This window comes from Pelobates fuscus, chromosome 7, assembly GCF_036172605.1.
Source record: "Pelobates fuscus isolate aPelFus1 chromosome 7, aPelFus1.pri, whole genome shotgun sequence".
NCBI lineage: Eukaryota > Metazoa > Chordata > Amphibia > Anura > Pelobatidae > Pelobates > Pelobates fuscus.
This window is the reverse complement of record NC_086323.1, coordinates 156,686,356-156,707,666: the sequence shown is the minus strand read 5'-3', so window position 1 is coordinate 156,707,666 and position 21,311 is coordinate 156,686,356. Positions and strand designations below refer to the sequence as shown.

The 21,311-nt window shown below is 38.9% G+C and overlaps 1 protein-coding gene across 3 annotated transcripts in view; it reads left to right on the top strand.

The window, feature by feature from the left end:
* PTPRG (protein tyrosine phosphatase receptor type G) overlaps window positions 1–19,238 on the top strand; it is a 486,380-nt gene extending 467,142 nt beyond the window's left edge. For all 3 annotated transcript variants that reach the window (XM_063426859.1, XM_063426861.1, XM_063426860.1), the window contains 5 exons: window positions 603–731; window positions 4,676–4,822; window positions 6,371–6,513; window positions 16,344–16,479; window positions 18,691–19,238. In XM_063426859.1, coding sequence (XP_063282929.1) covers window positions 603–731; window positions 4,676–4,822; window positions 6,371–6,513; window positions 16,344–16,479; window positions 18,691–18,837 — 702 coding nt within the window. In that variant the 3' untranslated portion in view covers window positions 18,838–19,238. The remainder of the gene's footprint in view (window positions 1–602; window positions 732–4,675; window positions 4,823–6,370; window positions 6,514–16,343; window positions 16,480–18,690) is intronic.
* Window positions 19,239–21,311: the final 2,073 nt, after the last annotated feature.

Below are 21,311 nucleotides of genomic sequence, written 5' to 3'. Positions count from 1 at the left end.
AAATAGTCAGAAGAATCAAACCTAGACAGAAATTAAGGTTTATGCATATTAGTAGACATGACTATCTAGAAAACATTGTTGTTGTCAGTTGTCAGTCTTGTAAGTATGCTTGCTTAGCAAGAGTGGCAAAGAGAGTGCATGAGAAAATCTGATCGGTCAGTGGGGACCCCCACCAGTCGAAAAGGGGGGAGTCAGGACAATGTGAACACGCTATGAGGTGGTAAAGCTCGACTGCATAAGAGATTGGTCTCCTATCATTCCCGTCGGCAGCACTAGGCCTTGCTGGACCCTGCAGAAGAATATATGCATATGCATGGGCAAAGTCCAAGTGCCCAAAACTTGGATAACACCCTGGTAATAATTCTGGTTGCGCGGACCTTTTTTTGCTTGTTTGTGGAGTGTGACCCTAGGATTGATATTGAGTACCGGTAGGTCACCAAATGTGCCAAACAAGGGGACTGGTTGTTAAGTGGCTTAAAATATAGGCTGATATGCAGAGCTCTCCCAACCACCATGAGTTTCAGGTCCACCCCTCCCTCCCAGTTGTATCTTTGCTGTTAGGTGTGAAGAGCTCTCCTAATAATTATCGTGTTTTCTTACAGGGTTATTTAAGAAGCAATGAATTTATTATAACCCAACATCCCATGCCACATACAACTAAAGACTTCTGGAGGATGATCTGGGATCATAATGCACAGATCATAGTTATGCTGCCAGATAATCAGAGCTTGGTAAGTGCAAAGTTAATTTACCTGTTTACCTTTTTTGTGTGTTTCTTTTTCTTTTTCCTTTTTCTTTTGTGCTGTTTTTGTGTTTTGTTTTTTTAAAGATACTCATATACTTTTAAATAGAATCTATTACCTTATTTTACTTTAGTGCTTACCTCCTTGCCCCAGAAAGATAAGCATTCCATTGCTAATTGCAGCACTATTTACAGAGTTAAAGGACCACTATAGGCACTCAGACCACTTCAGCTCAATGAAGTGGTCAGGGTGCCAGGTCCCCCTAGATTTAACCGTGCAGCTGAAAACATAGCAGTTTCAGAGAAACTGCTATGTTTACACTGCAGGGTTAATCCAGTCTCTAGTGGCTGTCTCCCTGACAGCCGCTATAGGCGCTTCCACGATTTACACGGAGTAAATCGCACTTATTTGATGCTGGATGTCCTCATGGAGTCCAGTGTCAAAAAAGATCCCCATACTACCATATGAGTAATGCTTTGCTATGGGCGGATTTGAATGTGCTCGCACCTCTGGCTGCGCATGCACATTCGGCTCCACTTGGACGCAGACATCGTTGGAAGAGAAGTGGTCACCAGTGCCGAGGGAGCCCGGCATTGGATTATGGTAAGCAAATAAATGATTTAATAACCATTTATTCGCCGTGGAACGGTGCCCTAGTTACCTAAATGGTGACTAGGGCTCTATAGCGTTAGGAATACATATTTGTATTCCTATCGCTATAGAGTTCCTTTAACCTTCAAATTTCCTGACCACTTTTGTCTCTAATTATTTCTTTGTGGTCAAATACCTCCCAGCATGTATGCTAGCAAAACAATGTGCATCACTAATGATGTAAACACCTGCATGCTGACAGACGGCCCTTGCTCACCAAGCCAGTCATGGCTGCCTGTGTGCAGTGTAGTGGTAGTTTACATGGATAGAAATTACCCATCATCCACTTAGCTGAGCATGGCATTTGATAATGCTTTGTTGGATATTTTCACTGTGTCATCAGATGCAGGACAGAAAAAAATAAATCATCGAACCATGGCTTACCAAGTCGGGGCTGCCCCGTCAGTTTCAGGATAGTTAAGAAGTATGCGATCTAGCTATAATATAACATCGTAAGCAACTAAGTTAACCAACATGGGTAACGTTTGCTTGCACAGTTTTAGCATAACCCTGTAGCTCACAAAGTGCATGTGTGCATATGGCGAACAGAAAGGAATACTCACACGTGCATCCAGTCATACAGCAATTTGGCAGCTGATGTCTGAGCGAACGTGAATTCCCAAAGCATCATGGGACGTTGATGCCACCTGTGAACCAGAAAGTGATGTGGTGCTAAGCGTACACTTGCCTACGCTATGCCATTTGCAGCGGTACATTCGTCAACACGGTGTGTCGGAAAAGTGTCATTTCTCTTTTAAAACACAATTTCTTTCTTTTACTGGTAACCACCCCATGCACTTGCGTAATTTCACATTTAATAGAGAGCACTATCCATTTACTTATCTTTAATTGTGTCACATGAGATTCTCTTTGTCTGCCTTTAATGTTAATGTCTTAATGTGACAGGTAGTCATGGTTCACTTCAATAAATTATTACAACATTAAGTTACTGCTGCAACAAATTGACTGATGGCAATATATTTGGTGTGGACTGTCATCATTAGGACATGCTGAAAATGTGGCTGTCAGAAGAGGAAAGGGAGAAAAAAAAATATGACTCTCTGCACAACTTGCGTATCTATAACAAGCTCACTTCATTTTCCTAATGTGATTGTTAACAGAATCATCATTATTGGTGTATGGGCCAGTCAACGCCATAGTGATCTGGAAACACTCTGTGCAATGCAATTATGCGAGTCTTATCCGCATTAGACAGCGGTGAGCGCAGTGATTAGTCAAAAACTAAATATATAATTTGGGGACATGTAGACGAGAATCTTCACTTTAGATACAACTTGAAAATTAATTGGCATCTTAAAATAAACAGAACTCTCTTCTTGCGCGCTTACGTTACGTTAAACCATCAGAAAGAAAAGAACAAAAAAATTAACAAAGGGAATGTCTGGAATTGTGATCCATTTTAAGATTTAGCTGGGCTTTAAATCATTATTTAACAGGGAACTGACAGTTTTCAGCTTTGCTTTTCCCATAAATTTCACAAATATTTATTTATGAGGAGTGAGAAAAGCAAGTTTTGGAAATCCACACCTTTTATCTTGCAACTGGTTGGTGCCATCCTAGCTCCTGCCAATCATTGTTATACACTCTGTCCTTTAAACCTGGCAGTCGGCATAGGAAAAGCCTACAGAGAAGAGGAGAATGAAGCATTGTTTCTATTCACACCTTTTCCTATTTGCAGTGTTTGCCCTTTCTTCGTTTGGGCTTAAATGGGTGGTTGTTGTTGTTGTTGTTGAGTACTATATCATTAATATTTATTTAAAAGGAAACCACATGAAAAAAAGGTTAGCATGAAATCTGAATTACTTTCAATGTGTTCTTTAGTGGCACACTAGGAGAGAATACATAGTTTCCCTTTAACTATGAGTTGTAGTGCTTTATATATCCTATTGTTATCCTTTCACCCGCGGATGTACCAATGCCTTAAATTTAGTTCGGGTTTGAGTTTGTATTTTCACCGCACTTGTTGGGGATAATTGAATGCTGTCCACAGAAGTGGGACATTATGGCGCAAACCAGGAATGTTGGGATAGGATCCACAAATTGGGAATGTCTCACTGAAACTGGAATCGTTGGGAGGAATTTCATCTTTGGAATTCCATACTGGGTGATTTAGCATTTTCTTTTTTTAAATAACATTTATTGATTAAAATAGATATACGCAGCATAGATCAGTGTCGTATAACCAATTTCAGTATAGAATGAAAGATAATGGGGGGGGGGGGGGGAGTAATTATTCATGCAGTTTGAATTTTGTGGTGGCGGAAATGTTAATGAATTCATGCTTTGTCTGCATAATCTTCTGATGACTCACGTGCTGTTTGTATGGGACTGTCCTGACATAGGTGGCGTGTCCCACCATCAAGCATTAATCTACTGGTGCCCTACTTCTGTGGAATACCGCTGGAAAATAGATGGGATAGCAACTTAAATTATTCTCTTCTACACACATAACAAATGCACTGCACGTGTGCACTTAATCTCTTTTTGGCAATCTGTATGTGTCTCAGCTGCCCCCTTTATCTTCTCATCTTCCATGAACCAGTCTGATGGTAGGGTGTAAAGATCTGCCTGGTATTGTGTGCTAGTAAATGGTCTGGTATATTCAGTAAATACATTGTATTCTCTCTCAGTGTATACATGGTTAAATCAATTTTTTTCCGAATTGATGAGTGTGCTCTTTTTTTATTCTTACTTTGCTGACACTGTAAACAAACCTATTAATCTGTTCAGATTCGTGTCTTCTTAAAATGGGTTAATTCTGTGTTTTTTCTTTTTTTTCTTTCAATTTCTTTTTTTTTGTGTCTGTGTGTATACTTAATAAGCACTAAATTGGCCAGAAATAAAACATCTGTCAAATGTACTTTTTTAATGTTATCGGTCAAGGAGTGTGATTTTTGTTTTCCATGCCTTATGAATAATGAATCTTGTTTGTGATACCGAGAAGCTAATTTAGAGAGAAAGAATGTAACTCAAAAATTGTTCTTGCAGTAAAATAAGACTAATTAGATTTTTTTTTCTTCCTTTTTTTTTTTATCTATAAAGAAAGAGATCAGCAAAAGTGTTTTAACCTTAAGCTGAAAACAGCTAAAAAAAAGCTTTTTGATAATACAAATGTAACCCCATTATACCCTGACATTAATAATTTAACCCAAGTTCAAACAATAATACCGCTTCTTTTTAGAGTCATACAATAATACCAATTCCTGGACTCGGTCAATACGTGTTTTTATTTTTGTCTTTGTTTTTTTCTTTGTTGCTAGGCGGAGGATGAATTTGTTTATTGGCCAAGCCGTGAAGAATCGATGAACTGTGAGACCTTCACTGTTACCCTTATCAGCAAAGACCGGTTGTGTCTCTCTAATGAAGAGCAAATTATCATCCATGATTTTATACTTGAAGCAACACAGGTAAGGCACTGCACTGGAGGCAATGGTGCACTTAGTTTAAAGGCATAATAAAGCTATTTCTCGGTCTGAGGCGGTTTGTTGGTGTCCGTGTTCCAAGCACACTCACTTCCTTCTGAATCTTAACTGTTCTGATTAATGTGCAATGTAGGAAAGAAAACTGTGTTTGGCGGTCAATAGTTTCCAAAAATCTGTGACTCAGAAGGGGGAGTAAAGAGCCAAGCTGTATCACAGATATACAGAATTAAAGGGGCACTCCAACATTAAAAATAAATGATACTTTTCACGTTGGAGGGTTTCTTTCTTTTTATTTTAGAGTCTGTTCCCCTGTTTATAAATTAAAAAATAATCTCAACTCCAATTTAGTGCTACAACCATCTCCCTTCTGCAGTGCTGATCCACCCCTGGGAGGTGATCAATATTGATGCTATCTGGGCCAAATCGCTGATTCTCATTCAGAAGCACTGGGAACATACAGCACATACATAGTAATCACAAAGCTCTTGAAACAGAATGCTTCTCATAGAATGTGTTGAACGTGAGTGAACAGGAATTTTCTGTCTGATTCAGTATCACAGATGCACAGGGTTAATTAATATGTGAGCTATGTCGCCTTTTAAAATAGGGTTAGTAAAGATGGAAACAAAATCTGGATAATACAGCTGTATAAAATCTGGAGTTAATAATGTTTGGATAGTTTAGTGTGCGAGCACACAAACTGGTAATAAAAAGGGCGTTATGGTAAGATAAATACAGTGCAGGTTTTATGTCATTTAACAGATATGAATATTTAAAGGAACACTCCAAGTGTCAGCTGCCATCAGAAATCTATGTGCCATTTATAAAAAGGTGTATGCTTCTTCCTCTGACACATGTACCACGCATATAGAGCTACACGCGCACACACACAAATGCACGCACATAGAATTACATATTGTATGTTTCAGCTACTCTCCCAATAGCCTATTTTGGGTGCTAGAGGGTGGCTTCCTGGGTGTCTAGTGATAAAGTGTAATTACTGGTGAATTCCTGCTGCATCGTGCATACTGGTAGGAAGTGAAATGTCACCACCTCTTGTCAGCAGTGCCGAACCATTGCAATGGGAGCTGTCCATTTGGTCTGGTTAGGGGCACTGTATGACTTGCCAATTCAGTCTAGTTAGGAGATAACATGCATTGTGTTACACTGCCCATGCTGGCGCCTCCTTGCTTGAGTGGGCCTTTTACCCAATCATTGCCTGTACAACCCTTGCGGCAGGCCCGAGTAGGTACTCTTTAGGCACAGTAAATGCAGTACTTAACACTGGACTAAAAATGTTAAATTTAGGATGAACAAGTGAGCATTATTTAATATTCAAGTTTACAGTACATGACTGACAGTGATATTTTGAGGATATAAAATGATTTAAAAAGATAAGATGTTTATCAAAAGAAAACCTAGGTTAACATTCTCTTAACCACTTCTTGTGGAATTACTCCAACTAATGGAACTTAACAAATAAACACTTCTTTCTCAAATGCCTGGTCATTTATTTATAATTCTCTTTTATAGGATGACTACGTTTTGGAAGTACGTCACTTTCAGTGTCCAAAATGGCCTAACCCTGATGCTCCAATAAGCAGTGCATTTGAACTGATTAACGTGATAAAGGAAGAAGCTCTAACGAGAGACGGACCTACCATTGTGCACGATGAGTATGTATCCATGAAATACTCACATTTATCTTGGTTTTTTTTTTAGGGGGGGGTGGTTAGTAATGGATGTACATGGAATTTAAGCTGTTGAGGACAAGCAGTTGACTTGTTATCACAAAAAAAAATGTAACTAGTCCCTACTAGCATTATTTTATAAAATAAAGAAAACACTAACAGTGGTCCAACACGTTGACTGTTACGCATTGTGGGATAAAAAAAAAAATCTGAAAATGTTTTATTTATATATTGGTATTGTGTGGTAGAATCCAGGCAGAAAATACAATTTAAATGAAAGCTTCCATTGAATTTTATAGATTTTATGAATTTTATATATATATATTTATACATATCACATATCATTATTATTATATATATTATTATTATTATTGTTATTTTTTATAGGGACTGCTGCAGCAGAAGGGTCACATTTCTACACTTTCAGGAGTAAAATTATTGAGAATACTAAAGAATAGAGGCAATAAATGTTGCCTTGGGCTGCTAGTAGTGAAAACTGCTTTAACGTTCGTGTTAAAATATAAATGTCCACCATTTAATAGTGATCATTGTTTCCTCGCTATAAAGAATTCTTCTCTTATAGGTGGAAAATGTGTTGTGATTTTATTGAATGTCCTTGTTTTATTTCGGTAGCCTTCAACATAAAACGCTTGAGGCATCATCATATTGAGCTTCCTATAAACAACTATTTATCCTTGTATTTTTGTTATTTTCTGTTGGACAGAAAAAAACAAATAAGTAGCCTTTATATTTAGAACAAATGGCAAGTGTTCCTTATGGTTACATTTTATTCTGATGAACAAGTTATGAACACAAATACATATTCAAGGTAAGGGGCATTCACCCTCCATGTATAATACTGTCCTTGCAATGGCTGATCCCACTATGAAATAAACGGTTAGTTGCCATTATTAAAACCAAGTGAAAGAAATACTGAAAACATGGAGCAGTGCAAGAATCTCTTGACAATGGCATGGGAAACAGTGCGTAGTTGAGTTTATTTTTAGTGAATTGACCCAGAGTTTAAAAAGTTGCTTGCAAATCATGTCTACTGCATCCTTAAACACAAAAAAACAGACATTGCATTAAAAAAAAAAAATAATAAAAGTGGGCGAGGTTACTTCCATCCACTTTCGAGACTCCCAACCGTTAGCTCAGCCATTGTGGATTTAATTGCAGTCAAAAAGCTTCCTTTTCCAGTATTCAGATTTTGATTCATCCATGTGTACTTAACTGCCAGATTGGTTACATTGCCTTTGAGACCATATGGTAGCCCAGGAACAGTGGCGTACACACAACCCATGGGGCCCCGGTGCAAAAACTGATCCGGGCCCCCCCCCTCCCCCCGCGCGAGCGCTTACTCTGCGCAGGCTGGGGCCGCAACACATGGCGGTGGGCACCTGGTCGCAGGGCTGCGACCCGTGCGACCGCGGTATGTATGCCAGTGCATGCATAAACACATACACTTAAAGGACCACTACAGACACCCAGATCACATCAGCTCAATGAAGTGGTCTGGGTGCCAGGTCTCTAGTTTTAACCCTGCAGCTGAAAACATAGCAGTTTCAGAGAAACTGCTATGTTTCACTGAGGGTTAATCCAGCCTCTAGTGGCTGTCTCATTGACAGCCGCTCGAGGATTTTCTGCGATTCTCACTGTGAAAATTACAGTGAGAAGACGCTGAACGTCCATAGGAAAGCATTGAGTAATGCTTTCCTATGGGCGGTTTGAATGCGCGCGTGGCTCTTGCCACGCATGTGCATTCGGAGCTGAGAGGCGGATGGGTACGGAGAGATCCCCAGCGTTAAGGGAGTCCGGCGCTGGAGAAAGGTAAGTGCTTAAGACACACACACACGCTCATGAACAGACGCACACATTTACTGACAGACACACACTCAGTGACAGACACACACAAACATACTCAGTAACAGACACACACACTAACACACACTCACTAACACTAACACACTCACTAACACTAACACACTCACTAACACACACACTCTAACACTAACACACACACTCTAACACTAACACACTCACTAACACTAACACACTCACTAACACACTCACTAACACACACACTGTAACACACACACTCACTAACACACACACACACACTCTAACACACACACACACACACACACTCTAACACACACACACACACTCTAACACACACACACACTCTAACACACACACACTCTAACGCACTCACTAACACACTCACTAACACACACACACACACACACACACACACTAACACACTCACTAACACACACTCACTAACACACACTCACTAACACACACTAACACACACTCACTAACACTCACACACACACTCACTACCACTAACACACACACACACTCACTAACACTAACACACTCACTAACACACACTCTAACACTAACACACACACTCTAACACTAACACACACACTCTAACACTAACACACACACTCTAACACTAACACACACACTCTAACACTAACACACACACTCTAACACTAACACACACACTCACTAACACTAACACACTCACTAACACACTCACTAACACTAACACACTCACTAACACACACACTCTAACACACTCACTAACACTAACACACTCACTAACACTAACACACTCACTAACACTAACACACTCACTCACTAACACACACACTCTAACACTAACACTAACACACTCACTAACACTAACACACTCTAACACTAACACACACACTCTAACACTAACACACACACTCTAACACTAACACACACACTCTAACACTAACACACACACTCACTAACACTAACACACACACTCACTAACACTAACACACTCACTAACACTAACACACTCACTAACACTAACCCACTCACTAACACTAACCCACTCACTAACACACACCCACTCACTAACACACACACACACACACACTCACTAACACACACTCACTAACACACACACACTCACTAACACACACACACTCACTAACACACACACACTCACTAACACTAACACACTCACTAACACTAACACACACACTCTAACACTAACACACTCACTAACACACACACTCTAACACTAACACACACACTCACTAACACACACACACTCACTAACACTAACACACTCAAACCTTTTTTTTTTTTTTTTTTTATTTAATCCCCCCAGCCTCCTTACCTGTGGGAGAGCTGGGGGGATTCCCTGGGGTCCAGTGGTGTTGCTGGCCAGGCAGTCACCCGGCTGGCTGGCGGGCGCGCGAGGGAACACTGTCCCCTGGGTGCTCCCTCTTCAGCTCCCTCGCGCGCCGCGTACTGATGCCGGAGCCGGAAGATGGAGCGAGGGAGCTGAAGAGGGAGCACCCAGGGGACAGTGCTCCCTCGCGCGCCCGCAAGCCAGCCGGGTGACAGCAGGGCCAGCCTCGGGGGGCCCGGAGGTGGCCGGCTCCTAGGCCCCCCAGCAGAAGAGGCTGGCCCTGTGGGTACATACCTGGGTCGCAGGGCGGCCGGGCCCCCTGGTGGGCCGGGCCCGGTCGCAGCCGCGACCCTGGTATGTACGCCACTGCCCAGGAATAAGAATGACCCCCATGAAGGCATACCATTTGCAAAAGTAGACAAACCAAGGTATTGCAAATGGGGTATGTCCAGTCTTTTTTAGTATCCACTTGGTCACAAACACTGGCCAAAGTTAGTGTTAATATTTGAAAATGCAAAAAACTAGTTTGAACCCCAATTTTGGCCAGTGTTTGTGACTAAGTGACTACTAAAAAAAGACTGAACATACCCCATTTGCAATACCTTGGGTTGTCTACTATTGCAAAGGGTAAGCCATCATGGGGGTAACTTTCATTCCTGGGCTACCGTACGGTCTCAAAGGCAACATAACCAACCTGGCGAATTTTAATGTGAAAAAACTGAAACGCGGAGCCGGAGAACGAGACGGTCGCATGCCTCGGAGCTCCGTGTCTCAGCCGGAGAAATTGAGCTATTAAACGGGGGTAACGAGCCCCAAATTGGACACTCACCTCGGCAGCAGTACCACAGATAGATATGGGCAAAAAAATCAAAGAAAACTAGGGCAGACAAAGCCCCTACAAACCGGGACATCGGAGAAATGCTCCGGAGCTCACACAGGTCCTCCTGGGACAAAATGGCGCTGGCTGATGATTTTTCCTCTTACTCCTCTGAGGATTTCACAGCCGATCTGGACATAGGAGCCACTGCCAGCAAAACATCAGACCCTGCCAAGGCACCACCAAATCCAGGTGACCCAGTAACAGCAGACCTGCTCCAAAATACTTTTTGACACTGTTGCACATAGAAGGCTTATCAATAAACTGCAATCTTTAAGTTTGGATTCCAATATTGTTGAATGGGTAAGGCAGTGGCTGAGTGACAGGCAACAGAGGGTTGTAGTCAATGGAGTATATTCGAAGCATGGGCTTGTCACCAGTGGGGTACCTCAGGGATCTGTATTTGGACCCATTCACTTTAATATTTTTATTAGTGATATTGCAGAAGGTCTTGATGGTAAGGTGTGTCTTTTTGCTGATGATACTAAGATATGTAACAGGGTTGATGTTCCAGGAGGGATAAGCCAAATAGCAAATGATTTGGGTAAACTAGAAAAATGGTCAGAGTTGTGGCAACTGACATTTAATGTGGATAAGTGCAAGATGCATCTTGGATGTAAAAAGCCCAGGGCAGAGTACAGAAAAGTTTAATAGAGTCCTAACCTCAGCATCTGAAGAAAGGGATTTAGGGGTAATTATTTCTGATCACTTAAAGGTAGGCAGACAATGTAATAGAGCAGCAGGAAATGCTAGCAGAATGCTTGGTTGTATGGGGAGAGGTATTAGCAGTAGAAAGAGGGAAGTGCTCATGCCATTGTACATAACACTGGTGAGACCTCACTTGGAGTATTGTACGCAGTACTGGAGACCTTATCTCCAGAAGGATATTGATACTTTAGAGAGAGTTCAGAGAAGGGCTACTAAACTGGTTCATGGATTGCAGGATAAAACTTACCAGGAAAGGTTAAATGATCTTAACATGTATAGCTTGGAGGAAAAACGAGACAGGGGGGATATGATATAAACATTTAAATACATAAGGGAATCAACACAGTAAAGGAGAAGACTATATTTAAAAGAAGAAAAACTACCACAACAAGAGGACATAGTCTTAAATTAGAGGGACAAAGGTTTAAAAATATCAGGAAGTATTACTTTACTGAGAGAGTAGTGGATGCATGGAATAGCCTTACAGCTGAAGTGGTAGAGGTTAATACAGTAAAGGAGTTTAAGCATGCGTGGGATAGGCATAAGGCTATCCTAGCTATAAGATAAGGCCATGGACTAATGAAAGTATTTAGAAAATTGGGCAGACTAGATGGGCCGAATGGTTCTTATCTGCCGTCACATTCTATGTTTCTACGTTTATATATGATAGAAGCTACATTTATTTCTTGAAATAGCTGAAAACTGAATAGTGCCACTCAATCTTGTCTAAAATTTTAGTTGATTCAGTTGTACTTCTACAGCTTTTTGCTGAGCTTGTATTTCAAAGGAAGTTATTCATCAGTTTTGCAGATTTGTTACTCAAGTTAACTGCTCGTGTTTTAATGTCACTTACATAATCTTTAAAGACCTTTTCACTCCTCATCAGCGTCATTTAAATCGACAGTTTGACCAGTTTAGCAAAACTAAATGTTCTCTGAAGGAGTAAAGTATACAAGGGAATCTAGAACTGCCAGTGTTTTAAAAAAAAAAAAAAAAAAACAACCTCCCCACAAGAAAACCAACAACAAAAAACAAACCCCAGAATGTTCAAATGTTCAATGATGAAAAGCACATAGTGCTTTAATAGTGCTTAAATTTTAAAGGAATACTTCAAGCACCAAAAACAATGTATGCACATTTTATATGTTATAGTGGAAGGAGGTCCACTCTCCCTGTATATAATTGCTTCTACATACATCATTCCAACATGTCAAAGGAGGAAGGCTGCTCTTGGTCATCTAAGTTCTCGTATGGGGCATACATCCAAACATTGGGAAGTATGTACCTGGACTGGTGGGCAGGCCTTATAACGTGTGTTATTAACCCATACTTTGCTGATCTGCCCATAAAGGGCGGGTGCCCACCCACTGATAAAGGGCAGGTGCCCACCCACCCAACCTAGTATCAGACAGCATTGTTGCGAGCCCCCAACTTGCAGGATCATGCAAAGAGTGATCTAATAATGCTCTCTTTCTGTGCTGCCTGAGTACAGTTTCCTGGTGTCCCCGGATGCAGGAAACCAGTGAACTAAATCAGGAAAATAGGACGCGACCCTGAAATCGGGCCTGTCTCGACAAAAGTGGGAATGTTCAGAGCCCTGTATGGACAATGTTCTATACATGTTGCCATCTCCATCTACAAGTACCTTCCCAGGTTTCTGCAAGAAAGTATAGTTGCTATATGTTATGTATATCTTCGTTTCAAAAATACTGCTAATCCAAAACAACGGTAAATATTCCAATTAGAAAAAAATTAAGAAATAAACTTCTATTTATTTTAATTCAACAGTTTTTGCCAGTTTATAGCCCAGTCATGTGGAAATATTAATTACTATGTTGTATTAGATCAAGGATATCATTACTTTTACAATTCTTGTATAGGAATAAAGTGAGGAGTGCAGTGTTTATAACAGCATTAAGGGAATTATTTATTACTAAATTGCTTTTTTTCTGGCATATTTATCATATTTTGTAAAGCTTATTTTTTATTATTATTTTAATACACATTAGCTAGTATTTTTTTTAATTTTATTTTTTAATTATCGCTTAAGGAAATGCAGCTGAAAATGAGCTTAATTCTCCTTCCGCAGAATACCCAGCAAATATAGAACTTTAAACTCTGGAATAATTACATCCACAAATTAGTTTGAGAAATATGAATCTAGAAATGCCAAGCTGGTATAGCATTAATATGATGATTTGTGCCTTAATTTGTTTGTAGTTTAAGGTTATCAAATTCTTCTCTAAAGATTTGCAAGTCATTAGCCCTCTCTCCATATGTTGCCAGATTGTGAGCAACTCATTTTTTAAAATTATCTGGGCCATTTCCATGCAAATGTCATGTTTTTAACTCGGACTAATGTGAATCTTATGTGCTCAATGAGAAGAGAAATAGGATCTATTACTTTACGAAGAGTGGAAGCACTGAAGAAAAAGTATAAAAATCAAGTAAAACTTTAGATTGTTTGAGGTTGCTTAGTTTCCGAACACTTTTTTTTTTTTTATCATTGTAAATTATGTAAAATGTATACATTGTGGAAAGTGTGACACCAAGGGTGCAAAATTCATTGTTGCCTTATAGAATATTGCTATTTAATGTAATTTGTGTAGTGTATACATGAATTGCCTACTTGGTAGAGGTTGTATGGCCATTTTGATTGTAGAGGATAGATATCAGAAGGGGTTAATTTAAATTATATAGGGATGTGATAGATGTCAGAGGATTTGCAACAGGCAATCCTCTTTTGAAGCTATGACTCCAGAGCTCCTCTAAGTCTGGCTTCAGTGTAAATGTGGCATTACTTACTCCTGACGCGCGGTCTGACCGCTCCATGCGACCGTGTGGCACACTGAGGGAAACTCACCTCCCTCGGTCCTAGTCTACCTCTTGCCGCACGGTCCAATCGCTCCACGACTGCACGGGACTCTGATGGAGACTCACCTCCCTTTATCCTAGCCGACCTCCTCCTGCCGTGCGGTTTACCCACATCGATTGCATGTATTATAATGTTGGTATAACAACTGTATGTAATTAAAGAACAACTGTCATCAGAATTTCACTTCTCGTGTTTTAAAAGGTTAATACATTGAATTAAACTTAAAGGGACACTCCAGACCTCTAGAGCGCATTAGCTTGCTGAAACACTTGGTGTGTAAAGAGTGTGCCCTCTTTTTTCATTTTTATTACAGGTTTCAATAGAAATTGGTATACATACACACATATACATGTTTATCTGTCTTGTATCAATTTAATCTGAGAAGGGCTTAGATTGTATTAACTGAATTAGTGTGTGGAAATGGAAAACTATGGCACGATATGCTTCAGTGACTCTGTTATTGTAACAATCCACTCAGACCTCTTGCTTATTTTGCTTTGCTTTTTTTTTTTGCTTTGACAAATGACTTTAAATGCATTGTTCATTAAATTTGGTACAGCGTGTTTATTAGATTGGTCCATATCCTCATGGATACCATAAAACTATTCTTTGTACTCTTCTCTGAATTTTGTCTCTGAAGCCTCTCGAGGCAGTTTTTAACAATCTGGACAAAGGCGCGATAATGACGCCCTTGACCTCATTAGCTGCATGTTACTTTTCAGTGGCAATTTTCTCAGTATGAAACGTGACAACAGATAGAAATGAAATTCAGTAGCAGGACACGGGTAGTATAACTAAGTCAGGGCCGGTAATTAGACTTGGACATTCCTATAGGACTTTCTGCAGCTGGACTAATTGGACAAGCAGACTCTTGTGACAGAATAAGATGTTTTTTAATAGCAAGATGTAGACCTTCAGTAGAGCTGCTAAGAGCTTCAGGATTCAACCTTGTTTAGTGTAATTAGGTTAGCAAGCTAACAGCTAAGGGGGATTTAGGCATGTGGTGATTTGAACTGCAAGATTTAATAGAGGAAAATAAAAACTTTTCTTGATGAAGTCGACAACAAAACAAACGTAGTTGCAGTGGTTTCAGATCAGGTCAGAAACAAACAGAAACAAATGTAAGATCTATTTTTAAGTCTTGTTCTTGTTCAACACTTTACAGTAGCGTTTCAGACTTACAGGTCAGAGAGGAGGCTGAGGCAAACCCTCATGGTGGTTCAAGTGGAAATAATGGACAAATTGACAAGGCGTAAGTCAGCAGAGGAAAGACTAGCTCTGTTACTTTAGCTGCTACAAAATGTAATTCTCGTCTTTATGCTACTGATAGAATGGTGGTGTTTCCAGTTCTCTCCCCAGTTTTGCAGTGTTGCTCAGAGATTTACAGCTGAGTGTCAGGTGAGTAGGTTAGGTATTTACCATTGCCATGAACAGGGCCGGGTTTGTTATAAGGGCAGGGCGGCAGGCACAAGAGGGACGGAAGAGCCGGTGGGGAGATCAAGGATCAAGGATCTTCTTCACTGGCTAGCCAAACAGACGGGGAGATCTTCTCGTCTCTGCTCAATCTCCCTCACCGGCCCTGATCTATTGCATCAGTGTTGCTGTGGTGACGCTCTGATACATTTCCCGGTGTTCTGTTTCAGTTGCCAATGTTTTTTCTGAGAAATGATCAAATTATTACCATTTCATTATTATATATTTGCAATATAATTAGTAATTAGATATTTTGTTGCCGACATATTGGTACAGGGAATATAATTTCTAATGTAGACCTTGAATATAAAAAGAAGTATAAAACAAAAACAACCACTGGGTGGCAAGAATGGCTATAGCCGACACCAGTATTTTTGTGGAGCAATCCTAGGGATATAATGTAATACTTACCCTTCTCTTCAAGACAGGTGTAATCCAAGGAGTAAGTGTACAAATTATCTCTAGGAGTGTTTCACTAAGTAACTGGTGTCTGCTATAGTCCATTTTGTTATTGTATTGCACTTTATTTGTGTGTGATGTTGGGAAGGAACACTAGTGTTGTAGTGGCTCACATTTTGCAGCATATATGAGTGCAATACTTTTCACAGATCCTTTCTATAAAATGAAGTATGTCTGCTGTTATTATATGCATCTCGTTATAAAGCTTCATGACTGAGACATTATCCATTTGTTTATAGGTTTGGCGCAGTTTCAGCAGGAACCCTCTGTGCTCTTGCTACATTATCCCAGCAGTTGGAAAATGAAAATGCTGTTGATGTATACCAGGTAGCCAAGATGATAAATCTCATGAGGCCAGGAGTATTCACAGATATTGTAAGTTAACAAGAGAAAAATAATGTTTCACTAACATGCATTTTTAATCTAAATAGCAGTTGCTACATAACTTTGTGAATATTATTTATGAGTTACTTAAAAGATCACTATAGGGTCAGGAACACAAATATGTATTCCTGACCCTATAGTGTTAAAACCACCATTTAGGTGGCTTACCCCCCTTAGCTCCCCTATAAAAGTTTAAAACTCACCTTATATCCAGCGTCGCATGGGTCTGCTGGCGCTGGCTCCGCCCCCTTTATGACATCATCAAAATGGCCGATTTTGTGTCAATAAAATTCCCGTAGGCTAAACAGGGACAGGGCCAAATGCCGTTTTGGCCAGTCAGGACCTCCTCAGAGAGATGTATTGAATCAGTGCGTCTCTATGAGGAAAATTCCGAGTCTCCATGTAGAGCGTGGGGACAGAGCTGCTTACTGTGCAGCCCTGAGCAATGAAGCCCCTCCAGTGGCCATCTAAGGAGTGGCCACTTGGAAGTGTCCCTAGGGGCAATGTAAACACTGCCTTTTCTCTGAAAAGGCAGTGTTTGCGTGAAAATGCCTGAAGGGAGCTATTATACTCACCAGAACAAATACATTAAGCTGTAGTTGTTCTGGTGACTATAGTGTCCCTTTAACATTCTTTTCATCTTTTGATCCAGTCTAAATATATTTACTGCCCTCATAAAACCAGTCAAGGTTGACTAATCCCTACTTATTGTGTATGTCATGTTTCAGTTTTTATATAATAAGATTTGCTGGCAAAATATTTTTTTTTTAAGATTCCTGTTTTAAAGCTATTCTTGTCCTGAGTAAAAGGAGTCGGTCTTCAATTCTGGACAACCATAAAACATTATTCAGAAAGAATGTCCATTATGTAAAGCCATCACTACTCAACATGAGTTGTTAAAACAGGACATGTTTTGAACAGAAAATGCATTAAAATAAACATTATATAAAATGCATATCTTAAATATATATCAAATAGTAACAAATAATAAAAAAATAGTGGTGTGTGTGTGTGTGTGTGTATATATATATATATATATATATATATATATAATTTGCATTAACAAGGAAACAGCTGTCCATGAGTGGTTCACTTTGCATCTTTTCCTAAGTTGTGTTTCAAAGCTGTTGTATACAGCAAACAGACTCAAAGGAATCGATGTTTAAAAATGGAATGAGGCAAAAATTCTTTGTTCAGCTAATTTGTATATGCCTACCCAGAATCCTTTGTGGTAGTAGCTGTATTAGTCCAGTAGAAAAGATGCCAAAATACCAGAGTATTGCAGTATGCAATGATACCTTTTTATTGGACTAACATAATATTTCAAACACAAACTTTCAAGAGTTTCCTCTCTTCCTCAGTATTGCTTCAGACCTGAGGAAGAAAGGAAACTTTTGAAAGCTTGTCTTTGAAATATTATGTTCGTTAGTAACCTATAAAAAAGGTTTCATTGCATACTGCAATACTCTGGTATTTTGGCATGTTATATATATATATATATAAAATTGAAAAAATATCTTGCACTCCACATATCCAGGAACTTGCCCGGTGCTTGTCAAGCCAAATACATAGAAGATATTCCGGATAGCACTCTCATGACTTTTCAAATAGTAAAACTTAGCTTTTAATTAGCTTCACATAAAAAATCAACGTTTGTTTGTTGCACACAAACTTTCATCAGGATATATATATACACATGCACACTTTGATAACGAATTGCATTGGGCAAAACAAAAAAATTGATCTTCGTTAAATGGTTACTCCTTTTCACTGATCCTGCGATGCATCTGGTATCCTCAGAAGCAAGATTTACGATATCCAGAAGATGTTCTGCAGAGTTGCAGAAGCCGGATGTCAGTCATGCTCATTTTTTGCCTGTTCTCAGTTAACGAGTCATTATCTGTGCATCTAGATTATCAAAGAATTAACATTATTCAGCCTTGTTCCAGGCTGGCTGATGATGCTGCCCAGCAAAACATTCACATACAGACTTCAGGCACCACGACCACTTCGAGTCACTGAAATTGTCAGGGTGCCTGAAGTAACCCTTTAAGAACAAAAAAAAACACAAAAATGTTTGGGTTAATCAGTAAAGCAAAGCTAGCCATGCATGTTTCTTTTGCTGATGTTCACTTCACCTGCTTATATATTAAACAAACACGACATTTATTTAATTGGATTTTATATTTTATCATTTTTTAGGAGCAGTACCAATTCCTCTACAAGGCAATGCTAAGCTTGATCAGTACTAAGGAGAACGGAAATGGACCCATTTCATTGGATAAAAATGGAGCCACGCTGGTCAGTGACGAATCGGACCCATCACAAAGCATGGAGTCACTGGTTTAAATGGACCCCCAAAAAAGGCACTACATTTGTAAAACTTCTGACCTTCTGAAAATAGTGGACTTTCTGAGGCCTTTTTTTGCAAGACTATAGGTTATACAATAAGTAAATTACTTTTCTACACTGATAAGAAAATTTTTTGATATTTATTTTTTGCCATTTTATGTCTTAATGGTATCCTACTGAGCATTCGGGCCTCTGTTTATCTCATGCCATAATCCACACTTTACCCTGACTTTGCACTATTTGATCAGTGTTACTGCCTACCCCGCCTTCAGACCTGACATCACATTCCGTAAACCCATAATCCATACGCACACATTTATCTTGGGTTAAGCTGCCGATTTTTAAAATTGTACCGCTAATTAAACGCGAAACCAATTTTTTATAATGAATCCTTTTAATCGAGCTTTGTGTTTTTTTGTATTTCATTATTTATCAGTGTCACATATGCCATTATATCCTTGTGTTTTGGAAAATTGGGAGAAAAATTGTCACATTGAGTTCCACATACCTTTGTATCGCCATATTAGAAAATTACAAAAACGATATAATATCTGGACACAAAAATGAACATCACATTTGTATGGTATCTGTACATTACATTACAAATGCCAATTGTAGAGTTTCTCAGAACTGCTTGTTGCAGATTACTTTTTTAAATATGTTTTAATCCTTAAAAACAAAATAATCACTGCCTAACTTTGAATTAGTCTTATATTTATATTGCTTATATAGGTCAGTGGTTAAAAATGTTGGCCCTTGCGATTTCATTTTTGTAGTTGAATATGGGAAAAGCAGACTGAAAATTGTAGGTATATATGATAATTTCTCAAAGATAAGTTGCTGAATTTGAAATCAAACCTATAGTACAGAAGAAGGTCCTTACAAGTTTTGTACGAAAAAAAACTGTGATTTGAGAACGTTTACTATGAGGCATGGAAGTCTAACATTATTTAGTTATACACACTAAAGCACACTGGTTTAACATAAATGATTGACATATTGTATGTGATCAATGAACAAAATTTCAATAACCTTTAGATTATTTAAACCCACTGGTCCATTGAACAGATGGATACAGAAATGTAAAATTATATGTGTGGCAATATTTAAGATCTAGAATGTTGATCACTTGCAAGTGCTAGAGTCCCAAAGTGATGTTGTGCAAGAGGTGCAGGGAAAACACTGGATTCCTCTGTTAATTCGCCAAGCTTCTATTATCCTCATACTGGCAGCTTAGAGGATATCGATCATATGGGTACTAGATTTTAAATTCAAGCAACCACTTAATTTTTTAAGTACATTTAAGTTTATGTGCATTTGCTCCCATGGAAACAAAGATGCCAACAATCTACCACACAAATAGATATGTCTTATTACGAATAATGAAGGGATATTTTACACTTTATTATTTAGAACTCTGCAGCATTGGTGTAAGCAACACCAGAGGCAACTTGTTACAACTTTATGGTTTAATCGATAAATAATAAGCCAAACCACAATCTCTCCCCCCCCACCCCTCTATTTGTTAACCTTCTGATTTGTGATATGAAAATACGCTAATGTGGTATATAGTAAGTTTTTTTTGTTGTTTGTTTGTTTTTTTACATTTAAAAAAATAAATGAAGTTGCCAACTCTAGCCTGCATGCTGGTAAGCTATTTTAGAAAGGGCCAGTTCTTTTAACTCCAACACTGTTTGTTTTTGTTCCCCAAATTTAAAAGACACCACTTCCTGTGGTTATGTCAATATGCCAAAAGGTTTTCAGTGTACATATTTGGGATTTCATATAGTAGTGCAACTTAACCTATATTTCTGTCCTTCATATTTTTTTTTTTTTATTTCTGTAAACCATTTAGTGACCATAACCACTATTTATTCCTTGAATTAAACAATACTAAAATAATAAGAATTAGTTGAATGAGATGACATACCTGATTTAGAGCATAAAATGGGTTGCGGGCAGGTATTTATATGTATTTTAACCAGTAATGGACATGGACATTTTATTTTACTTTTTTAACAGTTTTTTTGGCAAAAATGTAAGCTTACACCGCAATGTATAACCCCTACTAGTCTTATGGTCTACTGCATGGACTTCAAACTCTGCCCAAAGACTCCCTTGTATACGATAGATGGCTGGAGAACTATGGGTTTGTGGTCCAGCATTATCTGGGGAGTTAGTTTGAGATGCCTGTTCTAAAGGGTTTACTTGTCTTCAGACAATCCCCATCATAGGTGGGAGCCAATAATTGTGCAAATTGATATATTGTGTTTCACCAAACTGGTCTTTTTTAATCACTAATCTGAATCAAAACTCTCTTTTTAGCATTTCATTAATAATATTGTGGCTTCTTTTTTATTTTTAGTAAAATGCTTTCCTATAGGGTGGTTAGTAAACTCAACACTATCATCATAACATCTCTCTATATCTATTAAACAAGGTTATATTGTTACATGCAACTACGTACATTT